General features: G+C 36.2%; 1 protein-coding gene across 9 annotated transcripts in view; it reads left to right on the forward strand.

Moving 5' to 3' along the window:
* Nucleotides 1-27,727, forward strand: part of MLIP (muscular LMNA interacting protein) — a 237,362-nt gene that overhangs the window by 136,339 nt on the left and 73,296 nt on the right. For 8 of the 9 annotated variants that reach the window (XM_057700596.1, XM_057700598.1, XM_057700603.1 and 5 more), the window contains 5 exons: nucleotides 4,812-4,883; nucleotides 16,004-16,069; nucleotides 16,153-16,236; nucleotides 16,352-16,411; nucleotides 22,475-22,519. In XM_057700596.1, the coding sequence (XP_057556579.1) occupies nucleotides 4,812-4,883; nucleotides 16,004-16,069; nucleotides 16,153-16,236; nucleotides 16,352-16,411; nucleotides 22,475-22,519 (327 nt within the window). The remainder of the gene's footprint in view (nucleotides 1-4,811; nucleotides 4,884-16,003; nucleotides 16,070-16,152; nucleotides 16,237-16,351; nucleotides 16,412-22,474; nucleotides 22,520-27,727) is intronic. The other variant, XM_057700600.1, reaches the window with a different exon arrangement.

The raw sequence follows: 27,727 nt of genomic DNA on the forward strand, positions 1-27,727 counted from the left end.
GGTGTTAGGTGTACGAAATAATATAAAATCTCTCCTGTAAAAGACCTATCAGGCTCGTAGGAATGGCAAGATATTATAATACGGTGGAGTAAATGCTATACATTTGCTAGAAATAGAAAAAGAGAAATCAGCCATGGAGCGAGGACCTGGGAAGTGTTGTTCAGGGAAGTGTTGTTAGTAGCTCTGGTCTCCTCTGCCAGGCCGTGGTCTACAGCCAGCTTGTTGCCCCCACACCACTCAGTCATCAGGATCATCCTGGAGCTTATGTTCTGCCAGGAATCCAGATGTAAGGGAGGTATCTGGATAACTCCAGCGAATTGGATCAGGGCTTGGCTTGAGCTTTTGTCTCAGGGAGACTGTGACTCAGGCAGTGTAATCATGGTCCCTGAGGAGCAGGAAGCGTGTGTTTGGAGTGATGCTCTCATCCATGCTAATGGATGGTTCCAGAGGAGAAGCTGGCCATGGTGGTGGGAGGCCCTTCACCAGGGTCTTATTGTTTATGCAATTTGAGGTCCTGCCATTCACCTGCACTTAGAGTGTAACCATGAGTTCAAATCCCTGATTCTCAAGGCAAATAGTACAGTTTGTTTTGAGATCTCATAGGTCTTTGTTACTGGAGCCCGTGGTGAGTTTTAGGTGTCAGCAATGGTGGGTAGGATGGTGGTGGGAAATATTTTCCGCAGGGGAAGGGTGTGTTCTTGCTATCCCCACCGTCACACCCAGGATTTATGTTGCAATATCTAGAATTGCCTATCAATAGAATTAGCTCTGATAAACTTACGTACAAAATACCATTTCCTTTTTTAAACCTAAACTTTACCCTGCACCTGTCATGCTGTGGATATTTAAGAAATGTTTATTGAATGATGACTGAAAGCATTGATCACAAATTGGAGAGATACAATTGTTATCACTGAACTTTGATTCCAGCCTGCAATATCACAGCTTATTATTATTATTCAAGTTATAATTACAGTGACTAGAGTGATTTGTTATTTTAAACCAAGGAAGGGAAACCAATGAATTTGCTTTCACACCTGGAAGCCTTAACGTGCTGAAGAAGAAATGTGTTCCATGTTAGAATATTGTTAAGAGAACCCAGAGGAAATATACTGAACACAAAAAGTATCTCTTATGGCAACAAGAAAGATTTTCAGACTGAAAAGGAAAGGCTACATATGTCTTAGAGGTGCAAAAAGCCCACGATAGATGAGGAACTAGAAAGGACATCTAGTTGCTCTAAATAAGTTCACATCTCTTGGTCTAGATAAATTGTATCTCAAAAAACAGATGAAATTTCTACTACTATTGCAAAACTGTTGTGAATGATGGGAAATAAGAGATTTACCAGGAAAAAAGAACCAACATACACAAAAATGGAGGATAAATTCTGAAAATGATGGCAGATTCTTAGTTTGTGAATGTTTACAAAAACAGTTGTAACTGGAAGTCAGACATTTTCTTCAAGCAATAGACATTCATTGAATGCCTTCCAGCTTCTAGCATTTGTGATGTCTTTCATGATATCATGCACAAGGAGAGATACTCGAGGTGTAGTGATGTATTTCTGTGAATTCCTGTTTGTTCTGAATGCTTAATCCAAAGCATCCTCGAGATCACTGTCTATCTCATCATCCTATTTTAATTTTTTGCATACTATTTATCTCTGAAGGACTTTTTCTTTCTTTGTTTATTGTTTGTTTCAGTTCATTAAGATGTAAGCTCTAGAGAGTAAAAGCTTTGTGTATTTTGTTTACTGCCAAACCTCTGATACTTAGAGCAATGCACGTCACAAAATAGTTAATAATATTTTGTTGGATGGATCCATTAGCTGAACTGCCATTTCCAAATAAATTTACAAGATGGATTGGTGCCCATCAGGTTGGCAGAACCCAGTAGGCAAGAACTCCCTATCCTTGTTATGAGACTTAAATGAAGATAAAGATGACATGCCTAAAAAATGGTTCATGAAATAATATAAAATTATTATCTTTATAGTTTACAATGACAGACAAATCTAATCAGTGAAATTGGATAGAGATAATGCCTAAGGTACTACTTTCGGATCTAGAGGAGAAAAAGCACAACTACAGGATGGAGTTTAATTTCAACAAATGTTTAAAAAAAAGATAAAAGAATTAGGAAATTTAGGTTATAGCATAGTCCAACAATATAAAATGACTTCAACTTCACTCTCTTGTGTATTTTAAACACACCACAAAAAACCAAGGAGACAATTCCAATGATTATCACTTTCGCTGTATTAATTGAGTTATGTCAGTATCATGTAGGTGATGATGATATTCTACATTGTGCTAAAAATACGTCTGGTTAAATGCATCTTTTAAATATTTATATATATTAGTGTGTATATGTCAATCCCAAACTCCTATTGTATGCCTCCCCCCACCTTTCCCCTTTGGTCACCATAAACTTGTTTCGAAGTCTGTGAGTCTGTTTCTGTTTTGTAAATAATTTCATGTGTATCATTTTTAAACACAACATTGTAAATCAACTATAGTATAAAATCGAAATTAAATTTTAAAAATTTTACAGGAAGATTGACAGAAGAAAAGGATAGTGAAGTTCTTTAGTTGAGGGTCGGTAAGGAAGGGGTTGGGGGAAACAGCAGTATAACCATCATGCAGAAGAGCGCTCTTAGCCCAAGCAGGGAGAAAGAGGACCAATGTCCTATAGGAGTAAGTTAGCCGGAAGCATATTCTGGCTCAATATAAAGGAGAATTTTGTACCATTTCTAACAATGAGACCTAAATGTGCTGCCTGAGGAGGTAGGCGAGGGCTCGTGGCGTGGTGAACAGAGGATCAGAGACATTCATGCCTTGGATAAGGCGGTTGAACCAGCTCGCCTTCCACATCACTTCTGATTCTAGGATTTTATGGTATCACATGTGTAATAACAAGATATCGCTCTGTACAATCTTCTCCAAATATAATCTTTAGGGCAGCTGCGGAGAGGAGAACAAATGTTATAAATGATTATGCATCCTGAAAGGACAGGCAAGGGCATACGGCAGATAAATCAGTTGTTGAGCTGGAGAGCCCGTGTCCAAATCCCAGCTATGATTTAGTAGCTAGACCAGTACCAGTCCGCAGCCCAGGGATTGGGGACTCCCTGATCTACATAACAGGTTTGTTGTGAAAACTAAATGAGATAATACACATTAAGGTTTCAGAAGGGTACCTGGTTTGTAGTGATTGTTAGCTATTAGTATTACTGCAACTATTGTTACAATTAAATATCCACAAAACCATTGTGGAGTATTAATAACATATTTTATTCTGCATTATTTGTCTGTTTAGATATACCTGGGGAGAAAATATCTTATAGAGAAACTTGGATGTTGGATCCAGGTGGGCCTGGATTCCAAACCTATTAAGTTTTTTATGAGCTGTGGTCTTAGATGAGTCACCTGAGCTCACCATATCTCCTTTTCCTAATGACTCTTTAGTTATAGGGGTTCTGCAAACTTAAATGAGGCAACGTATGTTATTTGCCTAGTCATAGATGCCAGCTCTTATTCCCCATGCTGAGATGACATTTTACTTTAGTGCTTATCCAAATACGTTATTGTCTGGAGACCATAGCAGTGCAGAGAGACTGCTATAGAGAGACTTATAATTAATGACTAGAGTCATTAATTATAAAATTACAGGATTCTGCTTCAGTAGGTACACTCGAGTCTTGAAGGGACCAGAGACTTGCTTCTTCCAGGTCTGGCATTTTGATTTTTGTCTATTGAAATTTCTTCCTAAGGAACACAAATGTGCCGGCCTCTTACCTTCCTCATACCAGTTGAATGAGGGTTACATCAATCACATCCAGAAAATTCAAGGTTTTATTTTACTTGATTACCCTGTCTTCTTCTGTAGATCCTTTGGTGTGCTTTCCAGAGGACAAGGCAGCCAGAGCCGCGTGCCAGTTTCCTGCTGGCTCTGGGCCAGAGGGGAAGCTGCCTGAGGGTTTTGGAGCGAGAGGAAACTTGAGCTTGGGACCCAGCAATATCAAAGCTGGGCTTCTGGTTATGTATATGATCCTGATTTCTACAGTTCCCTCATGCTCAACCCTCTCCCCCAAACACTTCACAAAACTGAATTAGATTACCCTGATTTTTACTTAAAACTTCGGATATTTTATCGTTTGATTCACTAACTTCACCATATTGGAAAGTGCAGGGGAGGGTGATGAGGTTTAAAAAGATGAATTTAAGATCAAGAGCATGACCTTCTAGTTTTTCCATTATGGAGTTAAATTGTTGATATCACTGCTATTCAAAATATATTACTTTTAAAAAATTACTGCTAATTTTTATGTGTCCTGGTCATTGTTTTTACGAATGATGCAAGAGAATGTATCAGGAGTTCAGTTAAACTTATTGGCATAATATTTGTTAATGATAGCACTATAAGAAAAGAACCGCTTTCCTCTGAGAATCAAGCTAAAATAACCCACATATTTATAGAATGGTATTCCTCTGTGGGAATGTGGCCAATGAGAAATTTATATATAACTTTGTCGAGTGAGTGTTGTAAGTTCTGAAACTGTATAGCATATAATTGCCTATAATCCCTACGCTGCTATTTTACTATGATATTTCTTTGCTTCTCGTTCTAATAAAGTATTAACATGAGGAGCTAATTTTTTTCTGTCAGAAACAAGTTGTTGAAGCGTAATCACTGTTTTCTTCAATTTGATAACATGTCGTTTAACTTGGTAGAACTAGTCTAAATTTATGTCACATTCTTTCCCCTTTTCAACTCCACTCTTGCTTTCTGGTTACCCCCCATTCTAGCAATACAAGACCAAGTCCAGCTACAAGGCTTTTGCAGCAATCCCAACAAACACATTGCTTTTGGAACAGAAGGTCAGTGTTGGCTCAGAAGCAGAGTGAATTTTGGTGATGTTTTCTAAAATTGCTTATGTAATTTTTGTTATGTTTTTAAAAAAATCGTTTTCAAGTTCTGCCTTTACTAAAACAAAATGCTGCTCTTAGTTTAGGGTGATGTGGTGAAAGCATCTTGGTGGATAGAATCGGAGACATCATTGATTTATCCCTAGGGTCTGGGTAGGAGCCTGTCCAAGCTACTGTCAAGAAGCTCTGGGAAACCTGATTCAGATTTGGGTATATCCCTGTCCTTTGGGGTTTTAAGCTGGTTGTTAATATTTACACGCTGTACCTCCATTCATATTGATCGATAGAGTAGAGGTAAAATGGGGTTACACGTGGCCACCTTCCAGATTTGGTGATCGATAGTGGCTTCCACAAGGTGTAAATATGTTAGCTGAGCATCCAACTTATCCTCTTAAATCCCGTCATGGTCTGAACACCTTTATCCATTCTCACCAGTCACTGATGCTTCTTTCACAAATAGGAGGGAGGATTGAGATCCCTTCCAATGACTCAGCTGCTTTCACATGGCTCCAGCGTGTTTTTGATTTGCTCTTAAGTCATTAACTATAAAACTATAGGATTCTGCTTCAGTAGGTAAATTAAATTAAAGCCTCTTGTTTCATAAGTCCATTACAAAGACACAAATGAAGCCCCAGTGGAGGATCATATCAGAATTGAAGTGAAATCAATTACCAAGCCTATGACATGATACATTTCCTATGCTATTTTTATGATATTTACTTAGGCAATTTGTCTTTGACTGCATGGAGCCCATTTTTTTTTCCTGTGCAATTACAGTGTTTCAAATAATGTTATCATTTGTCAAGATATTAATGTTTGCAACCAGGTGATATTTTGACCACTGGTTTATGAATCCACATTCTTGCTATTTTAGCATGGAGAAGAAAACTGTTGTATATTCTCTTGTCTAAAAAGTAGGAATTGTTAGTGGGAGATGCTAAGCGATGTGTAGATGAACATTAGTTGGCAGTGTCTCTTGTATCACATATCTCTGATGATGAATTCCTAATTATCTACCTGTGGTCCAGAGCCTATGCTCTATATATCTGAATGCTTTGAACTGGCAGCCGGGGTGGGGGGATGGTCACTTGGTTGCAGGGAGATCTGTAGCTTTTTCTCTAGCTTCTCTTCTGAATTTTGACCTTTGACATGGGGGAATTCCCTGGCAGTCCAGTGGTTAGGACTCTATGCTTTCACTGCAGGGGGCGCGGGTTTGATCCCTGGTTGGGGAACTAAGATCCCATGTGCCAGGAGGTGCAGCAAAAAAAAAAAAAAAAAAAGAAAAAGAAAAAGAAAAAAGAAAAACAGAAAGATGACATGAGCCTAAAACACTAGTATCAGGAGATTTCAGGAGGCTTCAGGAAGTGATACCATCACCAGATCCGACTGTCTAGAGTTACTACCTTGAGTCATAGTAGAAGTGTTCCTGCACCATTTCAGATCCTCTCCCCATTTCAGATGGACATTTCTGAAATCTGGTCACAAGTGCCTGCCTTCACAGAAATGGGAGAAGCTCTCCCACCCAGCAGCTGGACAGAGAGAATAGGGGCTGTGTCCTTCCCTCATGCTGGTCTCACCGACCGAGCATATTCTCCTGTACCTGTGTGGTACCACTGTATTAATTTTCTATTTAGAAAAGTGATAGTTAATTCTTCTTGAAAGACCTTTGTAAATTAAGGCTGGATGTCCTTATTGGTTCCAGAATTTCTGTCTATCAGCTCTCTTCTCTTCCAATTAAATGGATTTTTAGAGATTATAACCTATTAGTTATTAAAAATGAAGAATTATTACCTTAATTTCAAATTTCATCAAAAAACCATTTCGTAAATGTCTATGGTGGTATCAGTTTGCACTGAACCTAATGCAAGTTCATAGAAGAGAGGTTTAGTGTTTTTAATTTCGAATAAAACATACTATTCAATAAAATTACTTTTAGTACGACAACATGTAAACATCATGATATGTAATTCAAAATATCTGTATCTAGTGTGGATAATTGTCTTATGGCTAAGATGTTTTTGGACCATAAATATTTGAATTACTCAAAGGTCACAGGATTTAACATGATGTTAGTTTTTCTTTAACGCCTTTTATAATTTCATGTATTTTTTTTGCTGGCTTTCCCACGTTATGTCCTTCTTAATGAGAAAATTTACTTTGTAAAAAATTTTAAATAACAAACATGTTATCCCAAGATTTTATGAGAGTTTATTTCTATTCTCAGTTATATTTCTTGAATGATATTGTGCTGTCTCTTTCATGGCTGTAGTTTTTAAAAAATAAATCTACTAATTTAGATCTTTTTGCCCATCTGTTTATACACTAGAACTCATCCTATGCCATTAAAATCAAAGGGACTTATTTCTGAATTGAGTGGGTAAATTAATGCTATAATAATCAGAGACTCGTCTGTTTGGGAGAGGATTATCATTTTGGAATATTTTAAATCACAGAAACTTTTCTGAGATCCCTTTAATATCATGCAAAACACCACAATTCAGGGGTATGGTGCTGGTGCAGTGTCATTGCAATATTCTGCTAGGGTCTGTGCTGTGGAACACCTTGAAGATAGAATGAACACATTTACTTCATCGTAAGAGAGTTGGACAATTAATTCTCTCCCCCACCAGATTTTTATACCACATTCTGTTTTATAACATATAGTATAATTAATGAGGAACCAGAATCACTTTAAAAAATAATACTATTTTTAAATGCAAAATTTTCTCCAAATTGAAATACAGGCATCCCTTCCAATCAGACATTAAGCTCTCATTGAATCCCTGGATTGGTTTCAGTTTCAATCACCCCTTGATGAAGCCCATAATTTTCAAAAGAGTACATTTTGTTGGCAGGGGACATGAGGTTTCTGGTACTTCAGTGCTGTAATTTATTGTCTGCGTCAAACTTAAATTTATAGCTTATTCCATTTTCTATCATTTTTTCCCTATGAACATTTAGGAGGGAAGCATTTTTCGCTTAAGCGTTAACTAAGGCTTTACAGGAAAGGATGAATGTCAGGCATCATATTTTAATGTGTTGGCATTGGGGTCTTTGACTTAACCTGCCAATAACCATCTTCTCCAAGACTGAGATGAGGATGTAATACAAGTGATTATAAAGCAGGAACAAAATAATCAGATGAACTTTCATTTGTGACTGTCCTTATTACAATAGGTTCCTCTGCAGAGGAAATAATTTTGATATGGACATTATTTTTTAGTCTCGATGTGGGTGGGTACTGCTGTCCTTTTCAGAGAATGTTAAAGATCTCCCTCATTGACTCATTGACTCTCTCATTGACTCTCTCTCATCTGTCCCATTGACTAATTTTTCTTCTTATCCTCTGAGTCTGATAGCAATAGGTAAAAAGTTAAAATGAAATTGAAGGGCACATATTAATATTTCAAAAAGTGGATTATTATTTTTATTGTGCAATTGTTTTAAGGAAAGGAAAGATGGAGGAATATTTCCTTGAAATCAAATAATATGAATATATATTGTGATTAATTTTAACTTTTTTTCCATGAAAGAATACACTTTTTTCTTGGAAGTAATTTATCTGTTCCCTTCCTCACAATTATTTCTCAGGATAAAATCAAGCCTGTGGTTAGGTACTGTTTTCCAACAAATGATATTACCATGCATTTAATTCCTGAGCTATGTATGTTTGAAAGAATTTTACAGTAGTTCATTTTTACAAATAGCACCTATGAATTACAGGATTAATTATTGACATGAAAGTTACAGGGGAAAAATTATTTTATTTTTCTCGGTGGAAGGAGGATAAGAACTATTTAGAAGACAATAGTAAAAACTGTGCTATACAAATAGAAAGGTAAAGATTTGAGACATCTTGTCAATTGTCAAATCATTTTTTTAAAAATAGTAAGTGCTCAGTTTTTTTAAAATTAATTTATTTATTGGCTGTGTTAAATCTTTGTTTCATGGGCTTTCTCTAGTTGTGGCAAGCGGGGGCTACTCTTTGTTGTGATGTGCGGGCTTCTCATTGTGGTGGCTTCTCTTATTGTGGAGCACAGGCCCTAGGTGTGCAGGCTTCAGTAGTTGTGGCACATGGGCTCTAGAGCACAGGCTCAGTAGCTGTGGTGCACGGGTTTAGTTGCTCCATGGCATGTGGGGTCTTCCTGGACCAGGAATCAAACCTGTGTCCCCTGCATTGGCAGGTGGAGTCTTAACCACTGTGCCACCAGGGAAGTCCCAATTGTCAAATCATTTTATTCCAAGTTGCCAGTTTAATTTTTTAAAATGTGAGTTGCTAAACTCCAATCTGATTAAGCATATGTCTTTGGGTGAGACTATTTTAAGATCTCTGCCTGTCTCAAAAATTTAACAAAATTTGTTTACTAACTTAGCATATGGTGTAGAGTAGAGAGACATCGCTTAATTTAGGTTAGTTCAAGAAGTAGATGCATTCCCAATTTCTTTAGGAATGGAAAAGTGCCCAGGACTCAAATCTATACTAATTGGTTCTTCTTGGGCAGTTGTCTACCATGCAACTATCTCTTTTAAAGTGATTGCTAAACCATATTTAAGTATCCATATTGGTTGGGTTTTTTTCCCTACTATAAACTATTTGAGAAAATACAGTAGTTTTTGTTAAACATTCACTGAATAAATGAATTTAGTTTGTACCTGGATAGGTCTCTAAAATTTCCAATTTTATTCCACATGATTTTAAGGCAACATTTTTGCTCATACGATAAAAATAAAGGGCCCTAGTGTATGGCAATTAGGATGATGATAAGCATCTTCCTTTAGGGTAGAATAAGCTTCATCAATTATAGTTCCATTGAAAAGATGTAAAAGGCCTTCTGCTACAAGGAAAGTAAGTTGGTTTTAGACTTGGCGCCTTTTAATGGTTAAAGAATACCATCACTATGGCTGCCATATTGAGTACTTTAGCATTTCAGACATTGAGCTAAATGCTTTCTATCCTCACAATTCTGTGAAGATTTTGATGCTCCAAGATGTCAACTAAGTTTCTCAAAGCACCAGGGCTAGTAAGTGCTGAGATGGACCTCAAGTGGGATTTGATTATCCCTGGCTTTTCCCTGCTCACCATGCCACAGTGAAATCAATTAGCTAAAGTGAAATATTGCGCAAGAGATGAAGGTTTTGGATAATTTTTTATTACTTGCTAAAATGTATTTAAATCTTTATGAAATTACAGCAGCAAGTGTTTGTTTGTTTTTGTTTTGCTTTTTCCTAAGGAGGACCAGTTAAAGGAAATTGGAAATGGCTTAGTTCTGACAAGACTTGAGTTAGTGAGAGTTTACAAAGCAGCCCAATTTTTTTGAGTTACTAGAAGAGAGGAGGTGAATTACAGTGGAGGAGGTGCTGGGTGGGCATCAGGAGCACACTTTTGATATCCTTGATTAAACAAAGAAAAAGTCCCAAGGCTTTGGCATCAAGCCTTCCGAAACAGGTTTGAAACTGGCCGTAAATGACTTGACAAAACTCCCTTCCTTCTGTGTGAGAGGAACAGACATTTACTCCTCCAAAGATCTTGGGATTAAAAACACCAAGTAAATTTCCTCAATTCTTGAAATTTTTAAGGCAAGCATATGAAAATAATCTGCTGATCAATATTCCTAGACCTTTAAAGAAGACATACTTTTATATATTGGAGGTCCCTTTGGCTCACAGCATACATTTCCCCCTTTTCTTCAGACATGAATGCTAGTCAGACCAGAATCTCCAACTAGAGAATCAAAGCGAGATTTATTTGGCTGAGAATATCTCCAGTCCTACAAATGGTTTTGTATTAATGAGTGAGACTCAAGCAAGTCTCTTGTAGCCGGGGGATTTATTCTTCCAAATAGCTGGTCAGGTTAACAAAGTATAGCAGCATTTGGGTTCTGCCTGAATTATTTTTGGGGAGGTTGAGTTTATCATTATTAAAATACAGGACTCGCCCATGAAATTTTTGAAGTCCAATCCAGTTATACAGATAGTCCAGGCATCACAAAAAGTTTGCAAGCCCTTTTAGATTATCCTTCCTTTGGAAGCAGTTTACATTCTAACTCTACTTAGAGTGCAACTAATTCATTCTGTTTTCAGATTTTTGGAACTTAATCCTATTTGCAAAGGGAGCAGGTTCTAATCAGTCTACTGATTCAATATATCTGACTTAACAGTGTTTGCAGTTCCATGTGTGATGCTCCTTTTGGGTGGGGGTGTTCCAACGAGTGGGCATACATTCTCATAAACACTTTGACTCACAATGCTTGCTTCTATTTCTTGCCTCTTAATTATAATGTCATGCTGAGCTAAGAAACTATTTTCTTCTAAAAGTCAGATTCACTATGTCTCCTTTCAAAAACTGAGCCCCAAAGTTGGTTGTGCTGAGCAAAATATAACCAATTTTAATGAGGCTATTTCTAACCATTAGTTAAGAATCTTTAAAAATAGGATGTTGCATTTATTCCTTGCTTGGCTATCATCCAATTTGGTAGAAAATATATATTTTTTATTAAATCTTTTACTGGAGAATATTCTGAGAAAACTTCACTCAAAATGAATAAATCTAAAGAAGTATCAATACAATCCTGCTGGCTAAGTCATCAAACAGCAATCGCTGGTCAGATTTAATGGAGATTTAATATATTTTCTTTTAATACATTTTTGTACTACAGAGGAAAAAAACCTCCTTTTTATGGCTGCTAGAAAGAGTGGATCCAGATGATGTATTTGACAGAGAATTCCTTGTCAATAAAAACATCAATTCTAGTAAATTTCAAAGCTATTTAAACTCAAAATAATCCCCCCTTCAAATTTTAATGCAGTTTGAGTGTTGTCTCCATTTCAAAGTTTCAGCATTACAGACCGAATACTAGTTAGCTTCCTTAATTTTCCAAGCATTCTGAGTAGATATGTTTTTCATTCTTTGAGTAAATTTCTATATTTTAAATGGCATAATAAAAGTTGTATTTGTCTATAGTAAGTTCCCATGGAGTAACCGGGATAATAACCCTATTTGATTTTGGTTGAAAAAATATTTGCTCATTATATTAGCGCGGATCACGTATACTCAGATCTTTGCTGGTAAACACAGTTAATTGAAATATGGGAAAAGAAATTATTTGTTACTTAACATAGTCAGAGTTTAAACTCCTTCTCTAGAGCCTGTTGCTGAGGCATATTAAAATCATATTCTTCCTATGATTCATTTATTCATTAAGCTCCATTTATTTGTCAGTTTCTCTTTTCAATTCATCCTAAAGATCTTTACTGAGGACGTATCATGGGCTCTATCCTGAGACCACAAAGATAAACCCCATACTTTCCTAATTGTAATAGGACAAGTGGCCAGTATGGTGGAGATATGTTGAAGAGTATTGATGATACAATATACTTAAGGCATGTGTGGAATGATGTGGTGCCCCAAGGAGGGAATGGCAGACTTGGCCAGGTGCAAATGCCAAGAAACATTATGAAGGAGTTGGATTAGGATCTTTAGGACAAAATGAATTCTAAGTAAGCTGAGGGTGGAGAAGGGATAATGTAGGCACAGTTAGTAACATGTGGTTGGAAGGTCAGCATGAGTTCCGAGAACTCAAGCGGTCAGATGTGGTTAAAGAGCAGCATGTAAGTGAGGAGCGGGTAGAAGGTGCTGTTGGAGAGGCGAGGAAGAGCTAGACCAAACTTCTCCTCTAAGGAGCTTGCTCTTCATCCTGGTCGTTAATTTCAGACTTTTTTTTTCTCTATAATTACCAATACAGTTAGAAGCCATGTGCAGTGTAAAGCCTAAAATTAAGGCCCAATATTATGTGCTTGGCACCTGGTAGAATTGGGAGGGCCTCAGCTGGTCTAACTGCAAGCTCCCCTCCCCACTCTGCTCCCCCAGATAAGGTCCCCTAACCCTCCCTATCAAACCGGCCAGGTGAAGTGCCTACTTATTCAGACAAGCCAACCATACCCTTCTAAGGAACCCGGGATGCCTCACTCTCTTGATCCTACAAAACGTGCCTCCCATGGCCCCTGTCGTTCACTGGTGCCCGAGCTCAACTCATATGTGGCCCTGATGAAATGCAGTGTCTTCCCCTGGGTTGTGACTACCTCGAACTATTAAACTGCTGTTGATTTCATCTGCCCAGTGTCAGGTGTCGTGTATTTGGCCATCCCCATCACCATAGAGTGGGAAGCCCTTCCCCTCCTTCACCAACAGGGTAAATAGGAGGTGATTAGAATACCATGTCAAGGAAAAATTAAACTGAACACCAGTAAGGAGTTATCTTTTCTTTTTAAGCTCTTTATTGTAGTATAATTGCTTTACACTGTTGTGCCAGTTTCTGCTGTACAACAAAGTGAATCAGCTATGTTTATCTTTATGACATTTTCTGTTCCCTGCTATCCATTACTTATGATTAATCATAAGTATAGAGGATGGAGGAGGAGAGGAAAAGAGATTTTTTTTATGGTAGGAAAGAGTCAATCTCAAGTGTTTCTATTAGGTTATCATAGCCAATGTTTTGTATTTTATTTAATGCAGAGAAACAGATTTTGAAAAAATAATTTCTGGACTATATTTTCCTTTGTGAATTATTGAAATTAGAGGGATAGCTTAACATAATAAATGTTTATTTCCTCTCCATATCACAGTGGGGTAGAGCTCAATTTGGCCATTAAACATGGCTCTCTATCAGCAACTCAGCAATGTAGTCTATTTCCATCTCGCATCTTAGCTATCTGAAGAAGAGAGAATGATGAAAAGCCATATCCCCCCTTAACTGCCTTGCCTCAGAAGTTATGTATCACTTTTGTTTTGTTCACATTCATTTAGGAAAAATCAGTCACAAGCCCATACCTAAATTCTCGAGGCCAAGGAAATGTGTGTCTGTGCCTGAGAAATTTGAGGAAATCTGGTGAACGCTTAGCATTGTCTAGCATGATATCCAAATTAGTGCAGGGAAAAAGCAAATTAAAAACCCTCACAACTTTAATCAATTAAACAATTCAAAAACTGAATAAAAAATTAAAAAGGCGAGACAAAAGTAAAACAAATATATTTTAGAAACAAATTTAAATATATAAATAATTGTAATAAAAGAAATATTGAATAAGTTAACCTCTCATATTAAAAGATAGAGGTTATTAGACTGGATTAAGAAATGAATTCCAGACATTTGCAAAAAACACTGATTTTTAATATTTGGATGCAGAAAGTTGGAAATAAGAAGGCAATAATATACTAAAAATGCTAATAAAAACATTTGGTTGTATCAGGCAGAATAGAGATTAAGACACAAAGCACTATGAGGGATATAGATGGTCACCTCATAATGACAAATCTTTAATTCATGAGGAAGGTATACTTCTAATTATGAATGTAGCTAATAAAATGGCTTCAAACTACACTGAGCAAAATTGCTAAGATCACATGGAGAAATTAACAGGCTCACTACAATTCTGTGAGATTTCATGATGACTTTCAGTTAATTGATGACTTTCAATTATGAAGAGAATAAGTATGCAAAAGAAAGCAGTAAAACTAGAGATGATTTGAAAAAAAAGAACAAAAACAAAACAGTGAAGGGACTTCCCTGGTAGCTCAGTGGTTAAGAATCCTCCTGTCAATGCAGGGGACACGGTTTGAGCCCTGGTCTGGGATGATCCCACATGCTGCAGAGCAACTAAGCCCCTATGCCACAACTATTGAGCCTGCACTCTAGAGCCCGAGAGCCACAACTACTGAGCCTGCGTGCCACAACTAATGAAGCCCGAGTGCCTAGAGCTGGTGCTCTGCAACAGGAGAAGCCATGGCAATGAGAAACCTGCACACTGCAATGAAGGGTAGCCGCCGCTTGCTGCAACTAGAGAAAGCTTGTGCACAGCAACAAAGACCCAACACAGCCAAAAATAAAAATAAATAAATTAATTAAAAAAGGATGAAAAATCTTGATCTGATAGATACACACACACACACACACACACACACACACAGAGCTCTGCATCCAACAATTAGAGAATAGATTTTTTTAGCATAAATTGAATATGTACAAAAAACTGATCATGTCATACCATAAATCTCAAACTACATAAGAAATGGCTATTTTGAAAAGTTCTTTGGTTATAATACAACTAAATAAGTAGGTAATTTAAAAATTGGGAAAAAAACCCTTATGTTTTTAAAAAATTAGAAAAAACTACTTTTAAATAACCCATAGGCTAAGAAACTTAATGGAAATATTTAAAAATGTGTTTAGAGTTGAATGACAGTGACCATACTACATATCACAACTTGTAGAATGCAACAAAAGGGATTCTTTGAGGAAAAACAGGATAAAAATAAAGAATATAGGTGGAAATAAAGATATGAACAGAAATTATTGAAATGGAATGTGAGCATGCCAAAGAAGATCAAAGCCAAAAGCTAGTCCAATTAAGACATTAGAAATGGATAATTCTGTATGGAATTTGATTAAGAAAAAAGCTGGTGGACACAAATAAATATTAGAAATGATGAAGGAGAAGGACCAAGATGGCAACATAGGAGGCTTCTGAACTTCTCTCCTCCCAGGGCTGCACTGAATATAAAGCTGCACATGGAGAAATTCCCTCTGAGGGAAATCCAGAAACTAGCTGAGTGACTCCAACATGTCAGAGTAAAAAGAAATACCCATATGAAACCTGGCAGGGAAGGCTGAGATACACTCTTGACATAAACCCTACCCTTGGCACAGTGCCAAACAATTGGGAGGGAAACCCCAACTTCCAGCTTCACCCTGAGGTTTTAGGCTGCACATCTAATGTCCCAATTTTTAAGGCTCACACCCAAGGGACAAGACCCCAAAATACCTAGCTCCGAAAGCCAGTGGGGCTTGTGCCCACAAGAATTACAAGAATTCTTATATTGGAGATACTGGTTCCCCAGGAGAAAGTAGACAGTTGTGGGTAGTACCTCCATGTCAGAGAATAGCTAGTCAAATGATTCAAAGATTTTCCTTCTTGGAAATATTGACACATACAGGGCTTTCTCTGAAGTCAGACTTTATCACATGTACATTTGACTAAAAGTCTCACGTGAGAACTATTTCATTTATTATCACCAGGCACTAGATGAACCAGCCAAGACGGAGAGCATCTCCAAGGACAATACATTAGACCCACCTCTGGAGGTAATGGCTTCAGATCACCCCTGCTTTTGAAATGCAATCCCGAAACTCGTTGCTAACCCAGTACCTGGTTTCAATTCTTCCAGTTGTGTTTTCCTGCACAGCTCAGGCAGCAAACTGAAGAGCTCTGTGCTACCATTGATAAGGTCTTACAGGATTCCTTGTCTATGGTAATGCCTTAGACTAGACTGTGCAATTCAAACCTTTGCTTTGCTTCACTTCATTTCCTTCTGTTTGACTATGTTGGATGCTTCACAAGCTCGTCCCTTTTTTTTTTTCCCCTAGCATTCTTCTGATTCTCCTTCAAGTTCCCTACAGACATTGTTGGGTCCTGACACAATCAAAGTATGTATATATTTAATATAATTTATGGAACTGTAAGAGTTACTAGATTAATGATTTTTAAACTGCAAGTCAAGGCCCAATAGTGATTTGGGAAATTAGTGGATAGCAACCAGCATTGTGTTTTTTTGTTTATTTATTTGTTGTTAGCAAACCACATTTTAAAAATAGAATAGTAAGAATGTAAACTATCAGTCAGGCTGTATTATTCCAAGCAGTGAATAGGTATTGTTGACATTTATTTCAATTTGTTTACATGTACAGGTATAGGCATGTGTATATAAGTTGCAGTAAAATCTATTTCTAACTGTAGTTCAAGTTCAAAACAGTTTGAAAGTCAAAGTATTAGACTGTGTTGTTATATGTTGGCATTTACAATATGGAAATATATGTAGAATTTCTGACTTGTTCTCATCCCAAACCATAGCTTCAGTCCTTATGTAATTTACAGCCCTTAGACTTGTAGAAATGGAAAATGAGGTAGACCAAAGTAGTGTTACTCTAAGAGCTTTAACACTGATATTGTTTCTGCACTTCTTTTCTTTTGGTTGACTGAATTTATTTCATTGTTCTTTGACTCAGAAGGACAGAATCCTGGATATTTTAGATTATTTGAGGACTACTAAAGCATTGTTATAATTGAATATTTAAATATTTCCTTCTTATCATGTAGCCATTTTCATTTGTTGGGATAAAATATTACATTTCTCCAAATGATTTTTTTTGAATGCTTTGTACAGATCTACTTATCCAAATTTCAAAATGATTGTAGTTTTTCTTTTATTGATAATTGTTAGTTTTTTTGTCAGTCTCATTTTCTCTCTTGGAATTAGTGTAAATACTTTTTGCATATTCTTTTTCAAAATTGGACATTTTATGTATAAAGTCGATTTTATTTTATTTATTTTAAAATTTTTATTAGAGTTGATTCACAATGTTGTGTTTAAAGAAGGTTTTACATGTATGAAATTGCCTATAACTAAAGGAGTATTACTAATTTTCAACTGGAACATTATAGATGAATATCCTTTAATAATGATGTAGAAGACAGGTAATCAATAATTGTCAATATTATTATATTTTAATAGAACCTGCAAAGGGAGTTACCGTTTCTCTATTTGTAACCTATTTTGTGTATTCTTTAAGTCTTTTAATCTAAAGGTAGAGAAATTTGATATGCCAGAGATACTATATAAGTTTTTTAAGCTCTTTATTGGAATATAATTGCTTTACATTCTTGTACCAGCTTTTGAGGTACACCAAAGTGAATCAGCTGTATTTATACATATATCCTACTTCCTGCGACTCCCTCCCACCCTCCCTGTCCTGGCCCTCTAAGGCATCACCCATAATCAAGTTGATCTCCCTTTGTTATACAGCAACTTCCCACTAGCCATCTGTTTTACAGTTGGTAGTGTATATATGTCTATGCTACTCTCTCACTTCATCCCAGATTCCCCTTCACCCCCCGCCCCCCTAACTCTGTGTCTTCCAGTCCATTTTCTGCATCTGCATTCTTATTCTTGCCCTGTCACTGGGTTCATCTGTACCATTTTTTTTTTTTTTTTTTTTGGATTCTGTATATATGAGTTAGCATACAGTATTTGTTTTTCTCTTTCTGGCTTACTTCACTCTGTATGACAGACTCTAGGTCTATCCACCTCATTACATATAGCTCCATGTCATTCCTTTTTATGGCTGAGTAATATTCCATTGCATATACGTGGCACATCTTCTTTATCCATTCCTCTGTTGATGGGCATTTAGGTTGCTTCCATGGCCTGGCTATTGTAAATAGTGCTGCAATGAACATTATGGTACATGTTTCTTTTTGGATTATGGTTTTCTCTGGGTATATGCCCAGGAGTGGGATTTTTGGATTATATGGTAGTTGTAGATACTATATAAATTTTAAATATATTTTTTTCTCATTTCATCTGTTGAACATGTAAATATACCCCATATTACATTAAATGTAATAGGAATAGGACTTAGGAAGTAACGTGTGTAATAATAAATAAATTATTGATTTATTTAACAAATATTTAATGCTTATAGTGTTAAAACATATTATTCTAGGCCATGCAATTTAAGGCAATTATTTTATTTAACAAATATTTATTAGTGCTTCCTATAGGCTTGGCACTGTGAGGTACTATGGCAATAAGGGTGAGCAAGGCAGAGTAATCGGAGAGATGTACTTTTTTTTTTAAGTTGAAGTACAGTTGATTTACAATGTCGTTAGTTTCAGAATACAGCACGGTGATTCAGTTATACATATATACCTATATATATTCTTTTGCAGATTCTTTTCACTTATAGGTTATTACAAAATATTGAGTATAGTTCCCTGTGCTGTACAGCAGGACTTTGTTGTTCATCTATTTTATATATAGGAGTGTGTATATATTAATTCCAACCTTGTAATGTACCCCACCCCACACCCCCTTTCCCCCTTTGGTAACCATAAATTTGTTTTCTATGTCCATGGATCTGTTTCTGTTTTATAAATAAGTTCACTTGTATCTTTTTTTTTTAGATTCCACATATAAGTGATATCATATGGTATTTGTCTTTCTTTGTCTGACTTACATCACTTAGTATGATAATCGCTAGGTGCATCCGTGTTGCTGCAGATGGCATTATTTAATTATTTTTTATGGCTGAGTAATATTCCATTGTATATATGTACCACATCTTCTTTGTCCATTCATCTGTCAATGGACATTTAGGTTGCTTCCATGTCTTGACTATGGTGAATAGTGCTGCAGTGAACATTGGGGTGCTTGTATCTTTTCAAACTGGAGTTTTCTCCGGGATATATGCCGAGGAGTGGGATTCCAGGATCATATGGTAGTTCTATTTTTAGTTTTTTTAAGGACACTCCATACTGTTCTCCATAGTGGCTGCAACAATTTACATTCCCACCAACAGTGTAGGAGGGTTCCTTTTTCTCCACACTGAGAGGTGTACTTTGGATCTGAAAGTAGGATTCAAACTGAGACTGTGATGCAAAGAAGCCAGTCATAGAAAGATCAGGGAGAATAGCTTTCAGGAAGAGGAGTAAGCGTGTGCAAATATCCTGGCAGGAAAGGGCTTAGTGTGTGTGAAGAAAGCCAGTGTGGTTGCAGTATGGTGAATAGTGTGACATGAGGTGAGAAGGGGGGTGCGGATGGAGATGATACTTACATGCCATGGCATGAAGTTTGGATTTCAGAGAAAATGGGAAGATATAAAAATATGGGGAGAATACTATGAAACCATCGAGAAAGCTCGTGATGGCTGCTGTGAGGAGGCGACCTAGGTCAGAGGAGCAATGATGGTGGCCTGGGTGGGGTGGGTGCAGGGGAGCCGCAGAGCAGCACTGGGTGTGAAAGGGATATTGCAGGCTTGCTTGGGTTTGGATGTGCGTTGAGAAGAACAGGAAAATCATGGAAGAGCTCCCGGTCTCTGCCTCGAGGGTAGACAACCGTGAAGGAGGCTCAGTTTGGTAGAGGGAAGAGGGTTATATTTGTCTGAACAGGATGAGCTTGAGGTGTGTGTCAAGGAGGTCTTAAACCTGTGTGGCTGGAGCTGGTAGGAGGGATCGGGGGATGAGTGGTACATCGATGTTGTGGGTGCCCAGTATGGAGCTCCCAGGAACAAACATTGCAGGTCCAGACCAGGAGAATGAAAGTCCATTGTGGTCAGAGCCGTGTGGTAACATGGAAGCTACAAGAGCACAGTGTTTAAGAGAGTGTGATCGAGTGACTGCTGCCAAGAAAAAGGAATGAATCGGGCTAGAGAAGTGTTCATTAGATTTGACTTTGATTTTGAAACTCTTTTGCTGTTGCTTACATGTTCATTCTCATCATTTTGATTTTTCTAGCCTTTAGTAGCCTATACAGTCCTTTTGAACATAAGGCTGATTTTTTTTTTGGTCTTGTATGAAAACAGTGACCTTATATATTGATAAATAACATATATGTAATTTTTAATTCATGTTTTCCTAGATATACCTTTTATTACTTTTTTCTATTCCTTTTTTTTTTACTATTTTCTATTACTTTATTTTTTATCTTTTTGTACACTTGTCTTATTTTCTTCAAGACAACATATTTCTGGATATCACTTTTATATTCAATCTGAAATTCTGTTTATTGGGGACCTGAAGCCATTAACAATTATTGTAATTCTTCTTATATTAGGACTAATTTCTCCTATCTTATTTTATATTTTCAACTTTATATTTTGACTTTCCTGGTTTCCTTTGGATATTTTGGTATTTACTGGTTTGAAAATTTTGAAAAGTTTACTTTGCATTTTTGTTACTTTTCATAGTTACAACTAAATTATTAAAGACAATAAATGTGCTTATTTTGCTATCAATTTTAAAGCTTACAAATATCTTTTTCTAAACTTAAATACCACAGAGCTTTTCACTTTCCAGTTATTTTAAATTAAGATCTATCTATCTATCTATCTATCTATCTATCTATCTATACATATATACATACACAGGCACAATTTGTTAGTATTTTTTGGACTTCTAGATCTGAATTTTAATGGTTATATTTTTCTTGATGTCTTCTTTAGACACTTGAACTTTATTTAGATCCTTATTTCTTACACATTCATAGCTTTTTCCTGGATTTATTTTTCTTCTTGTCGAACTCTTGTTTATCTTTATGATATTACTGATTTTTTCCATTATGTGTCTAATTGTACTTTTTTTTCCTCTTATGTATCACTTTGATCTTTCATCTGAAGTATTCAATCTTTTCTTCCCCTTACATTTAGGCAAATTTTAGTCATTATTTTTTTTCCAAATGTTTATTTCCTGCTAGGACTCTTTACTACACTGATTTTGTCACTTTTGCTTCTGTATTCCATATCTCTTAATACTTAAATATTTTAAAAATTTATTGCTTCCTAATGCCTCCAAGAGGATTCCTCAATTCGATATTTCAGTTCAAGAATTTTTGCAGTATCCATTCTATTCTTCAGTTCCTATGTTCAGTTCTTTATTATAGCTTATATAGTTCTGTTTTAAAAGTCAGGTTTATTAAGGTATAATTTACCCACTGTAAAATTTACCCTTTTAGTGTACAGTTCTATGAATTTTGACAAAGCATTGAATTGTGTAACCTCCACCACATCCAAAATATAAAACTTCCATCAAGTGAAAAAGTTCCCTTGTGCTCCTTTGTAGTCTATTCCTTCCTGCAGCCCAAGAGCACATGCATGTATCTCTAGCTAATTTCTTATTTTTTATTGAAATATAGTTGATGTACAGTATTTTTTCATAAGTTGTAATGAAAGCAGTTAGGTTGGTTGAGAGATTTCCCTCAGCTATGTTTTGCATCTCGAGTACAAATTTAGAGAAAATATATGATACGGTCCATCCAGGTTTTTGTTGTTGTTAGTTGTTGTGAGTTTGTCACAAGCAGAGAAGGAAGCAAGATAAATTAAGGTGCTGTTAAAATGGCTGACAATATGCAACATGTAATGAAAGAGGCAGTAAGGCCGTAATGGAGCTGGGAAGGCTCATTGATTTTGAAGTCTCAGTGAGGCTGAAGAAATGTTGCTTTGGGATATTTGAGAAATGAAGATGGTAGATGGGAGGTAGAGTTCTAGGAGGAGGATGTGGGAAATGAAATTTCAAAAGTTTTCTATTTGTGAAGGTAACATTTAGGAATGGCCCTGGGAGCGGATGATTGAAACGGAGTGGATGAGAATATCTTTGGAGTTGAACAGCTCAAAGAATTGAGGGGATAGAGACTTCTGTGTGGATTCTGAAATTGCCAAAATTATGTAAGAAACTATCGTGATCCATGAGTGAACATCTCGATAAATAAGATAAAATTCCCTAGAGAGCTGATCGATAACAGCAGTGAGAAGAACAACAAAGTGATGGTGTTTAATGAAATAATTTTCAAAGGAACAGGGGGTTTTGTATAGAAAAGAAGATGTAATGGTTAGAAAGTCATAATAGGAAAAAAAAAGGTGAGCACATATCCCAGAAGTTGAGTCTTCTAATATTTTCCTGATTACTTCAGTAGTATAATTGTTTTTCTTTTCATACAGACACCTACGACGCTTCCGAGAGCAGCTGGTCGGGAAACCAAATATGTAAGTCCCTACATAATTATCCATACTGCTTTTTTAATGGGTGCATGTGCATGCTTTGGAGGGAACTCAATTATACAGTCGTTTAAGTTGAATTAGTTGAATTTTTCATAAATGGAAGGGGTACGATGGTATGATTGGCCCAGAGGTGGAAAATCAGATTATGTCAGGTTAGTTTATTTGAATAAATTCTTTCTTAAGTGAGGTCTCATTTGATTAGTGTGGCTGAATCAAACAGAACTCTAACACCTGCTTTCTGTCTTCCTAATTATCAAGGCTTAAATTTCTGTAATGGTTTATTGTGCTTATTATGAAAGAGTCAACTCGTATACTTGAAACATTAAGATTTGTCTGTTTCCAATGGGATTGCCAATTTCGTTGATTTGGACTAGTTTGTTGCTTTCGTTCATTTAAATTGTTTTCAAATAAATCAATTTCCACCTATGAGCAAAAATATAGTAATAATGGGTATGTAGATATAGACTCACACACTTGATTCAATTAATTGTGGGGAGCCGGCTCCAAATGTCCTAGATGCACAGACACACACACACACACACACACACACACACACACACACACACAAGCGTAGCCTCATCCCATTCCTATTCTTTGTTCACATAATAATCCATCATATGGCCAGCTTCTGCTTCTGACCCAACATTTTCTTGTCTCCTAAGCAAGTGTTTAGTTTTTAGTTTAAAACAAACCAGTAAACTATTCCCTTTAGTTTATATTTTTTACTATGTAGTTTTCATCATCAATCATCATTGAGTCAATAATTAGTAAATATAAATTTTGTGAAAAATCTTATTTGCAATTTATGCATTTCTGCCTTCTTTAGAACCTCCCTAAGGCAGATAATAAATTGGGTGAAGCTACCGAGCTTCATCATATTCAGAAAATGATGTTTAGAAGGTATGGGTAGGAACACTGCTTAGAACATTTCCTAGAAGCTCTCAGTGTTGTTCTCTGTTATTACTGGGAGTCATTGGAGTCATACTTGAAAGAGTGGAGGCATTTAGCGGGCTATACTCGAGTTTTAATCACGGTGTTGCTGCTTCAATCACAGGGTTGTCCAGGAAAGTCGCTTAACCTCTCTCTGCCTTAGTTTATTTCATCTGTAAAATTGGGACACTAATATTTAGTTGATGTAAGATTCATAACGGTTAACATATGAAAAGCCCTTAGTAGTCTGACACATGGAAATGATTCAATAAATAATGGTTCTCCCCTTTTTTCTCCCTCTCTTTTTCCTTTTTCCCGTCATCCATATCTCCCCCTTTCTCTTCCTCCTCCTTATTTTGGGAAGACTAGACGAGCCCTGATTTACCTGAGTTCCTTGATTCTTCAGTTCGATATGAGAAAAAAAAGTCCCTAAAGATGCTACTATATTTTTTGACTGAGACATTCTACAAGACGAAACCCAAGAAAAAGTAGCTAGAATATTCTTTACTCTCATGTTCCTTTCTCATCTACTCCTAATTTACACGAAATTGCCTCTGATTTAGACTCATTTTCAATAAGGTACAGAGGGCTGATGCCTCCTCCCTCACCTCCTGGGGGTGGAAAATTTGATAGCAATGGAAACAATTCTGGAGGGGTTGGTACAGTCTCCATAGGTAGAGGTTATTTCAAATTATTCTTCTGTCAGTTATCCGACTTAATTAAAGGAGGTTAACATTTGCCCCAGACTTTGTGAGAGCATTTGAGTCATTCAGAGTTAACACTGAATCATCAAATAGATTTAATACAGACTTGAACAAATTTAAACTCTGCTTCAGATAAGATTCTTGACTTTGCTTAAATTTGGTTTTTTGGAAAAGCTTTGTTTTTTACTGTCTCTTACAAAATGACATTTGAATGGTGGTTTGTGACCCCTCAAATATGTCCATGTCTTTTGAAAGACTAGATGGGACAATTTTATGGTGGAATGGGAAAACCAATTTTTGGTGCCATCAAGGGGAAGTCGCACCTGTAAATATTCGGCTGCAGTTATTACACTGACGAAGTGATGTCTGAATCATTTTTTTTTTTGAGGAGAAAAAATGAAATTTTAGAACAGAAGTAAGTCTTCCTTAGTTATAAGCCTTAATCACATGTGAACAATTGATCTTAAATACAATACATGCTGATTCTTAAAAAAGAATGATGCTGTAATATTTTCTTTTTTGTAAACTTTTTAATTTTTTAATTTTTAAATTATCTTTTATTAAACATTTTTTATTTTATATTGGAGTGTAGTTGATTTACAATGTTGTGTTAGTTTCAGGTGTACAGCAAAGTGATTTAGTTATACATATATCTATTCTTTTCCAGTTTCTTTTCCCATATAAATTATTACAGAGTATTGAGTAGAGTTCCCTGGGCTATACTTTAGGTCCTTGTTGCTTATCTATTTTATATGTAATAGTATGTAAATATATGTTAATCCCAAGCTCCTAATTTATCCCTCCCCCTGACACTCTAATATTTTCTTCTAGAAATTCTAATATTTATATTAGCAGAGCTACAAATGCCTCATATTGTGACTTGAGTAGTTTTCACTTAATTAATTAATCTCTATATTTCTCTCCCTTCCTCTCCCATGGAAACTCAAAGGCAAATCTGAGACTCCTACAGACTATAACATTTCGATATACTACCGTCTCTCTTCAAAACTTGGAAGAAAGTAGGCATCTTCACAGTATACACCTGCTGGGACTCAGTGTGTCCTTGCCTTTGTAGAGCTTCTTAGATTTGATTCCAAAGCAGGGATCATGCAGTTTACCAGCATTTGCACCACAGAGGACAAAAGGGAAGACTTAAATTAGAACCAAGAAAAAGTTTTGTTACACTTGAGGATGCCCCTCACTGCTTAGCACAGTCCACTCAAAACTCCTGTTTCTGGGGGCTCTTTAAAAGTATAGTATATAATCTTTGAATTGTGATGAGTAGAAAGTATAGTCAGTTCTCAGCTCTATTATTCAATTTTTCACTTTTTTCACTGATTCGACAAATATTTGAGCGTCTCAGTACTCCTGCAGAGTCACTGGGGTGTGATGGATGAATAGAACAGCAAGGTCCCCATTTCTGAAGCATAGGATGTGGGAGACAGTAAACAATTAAAATAGGAAAGAGCAAGATACTTTCAGAAATTGGAGGAGAGCTAGCCAGAGAACTGGTTGAGTTAAAACAAATGTACAAAGTTGCTATTTTCAATCTGTCAGTATGTCAGATTGAAATTTCCTGGGCTGATGATAGTGGATTTCCAGTTTTTCCTGGGATGATGATAGTGGTTTAATTAAATAATGAGAAATGATATGACTGATTCCTTTTTATGGGGCCTTTGATGAAAAGCTGGCTTTCCTTCATGAAAAAAAAAAAGACAGACAGAAAGAAAGAAAGGAAAGGAAATCCGTGTAAAACAATTCATTTCCTTTTCTTAATCTTGATTGCACACATTGTTACATTTCACATAGTCTGCTTTTTAGGATGAGCCAGATGCAGTAAAGGACCATCAATTTAGACTAATTAAAGTCAAGGTTTTTCTTCAATTCATGGTGTGCTTAAATTGCAGTTTATTCTAAAGGAATTTAATTGAGGTTTTCTTAAGTGTCATAGAATTTAAACAAGGCCAACGGACAGGTTGAGTGGTCCTGATCTCTACAGGTCACTTGTGAGATTGATTATATTAATTTATTATTCGTGTTTCACTTGATTGTTTTTAACAGATGCCAAATTCAACAATCATAATAACTAGTGTTTTGATACCTTGCAAATGAGTTTTAAGTATCTCATTTAGCCTTATACCAGTCCTATGACAGGAGTATGCTTATTTCAAATCTCCATTTTCTGGAGGAGGAAACAAAGTCGCAGAGGAGGCAAAGCCCAGTCCAGGTCTTCCTCATGTCAAAGCCCCTGTTGTTATTATTTGTGTGTACCAATGGGAACTGGGAATAATTTGTCTTCCTTAAATATTTTATCTGTTAGTATTCATATTCTGGGTCTAAATTATTTCTTCATCCCCAGTAAACTTCAGCCTAAACTTTAAATGAGTAATTTTGTATTTGGTGACAACACCTAAGATGATAATGTTTAATATATTTCTAATGTTTTAAATTATTTGCTTATATGTAAATTAAATCATAATTTATCAGTTACTCTATGAGTGATTGTTTCTCATGGCACTCATTTTTAAAGAGTTTCTTTCCCCTATGTAAAGGAATGAGTTTTCTAATTAAATTTCTATTTCGTTCTGTTTTCATTCTATCATCCTTAGAGGAGAATGTCTTTTTTGTTTTGTTTGCATTACAGTTGCCTTTGTAAATATTTATTATATTTTATTAAGTACTATCAGTATAAATTCATTTCACGCATGTAGTTCAAAACCACAGTATGTTTTCTTAATAAAGAGCAACCTCAGAAAATAGGACAGGTATTTGGACCTATTACTAATTTATCAAAAAAACTCTCATTTTGAGTCACATTCTATTGATAACAACTTATTTAATAAACTCTCTACATTTCAGAATTTACTTTTAAGTGCCAGAGAACTAACAAAGACAGACTTATTGAATATGATGTAGCATAGAGGTAAAACCTCATTTTAATGAACTTGAGGGACAGAAAAATATCATTACAATGGAAGCATATTGCTTTCAAAATATCACAGTATATTAAAAATGTGTCAAACTTTATTAAGAATATTTCCCTCTATATATACAGATATTCAAATAAAGGTCATCTTCTCCAATTTAGCTGCTCACACAGTCCCCTTGTTGCTATGCTTGGAAACGTTGCTATGCTGGAGTGTTTCAGAGGCGATGTGCCCTAATGCAGCCATAGATCTTAGAGTAAGAGGTGACACAGCCAATCTATTTAAATCCAAACATGGATCTAGATCTGCTTCTGTAGGTTGTGACCAGAGATTCGATGACTTGTGAATAATTTAAGCAAGAAATTCCACTCTACTGATCATTCTTCTTCCTTTCTCTCTCTTTCTTTTCCTTCCTTCCTTCCTTCCTTCCTTCCTTCCTTCCTTCCTTCCTTCCTTCCTTCCTTCCTTCCTTCTTTTCTTTTTCATTATTCAGAAGTGTCTCCAAGGTTTGCAAGTGTGAGAGGGGATGAGGAGGGAAAGGAAGGTAATTATATAGGTTGTGCTAAATAAGAAGGAAGAGAAATAATTTTATGAAACACCTTTTATGTTTTGGTCCTTCTCATCAGCATTTT

Source organism: Hippopotamus amphibius, chromosome 11 (assembly GCF_030028045.1).
Source record: "Hippopotamus amphibius kiboko isolate mHipAmp2 chromosome 11, mHipAmp2.hap2, whole genome shotgun sequence".
In the NCBI taxonomy this organism is placed as follows: domain Eukaryota; kingdom Metazoa; phylum Chordata; class Mammalia; order Artiodactyla; family Hippopotamidae; genus Hippopotamus; species Hippopotamus amphibius.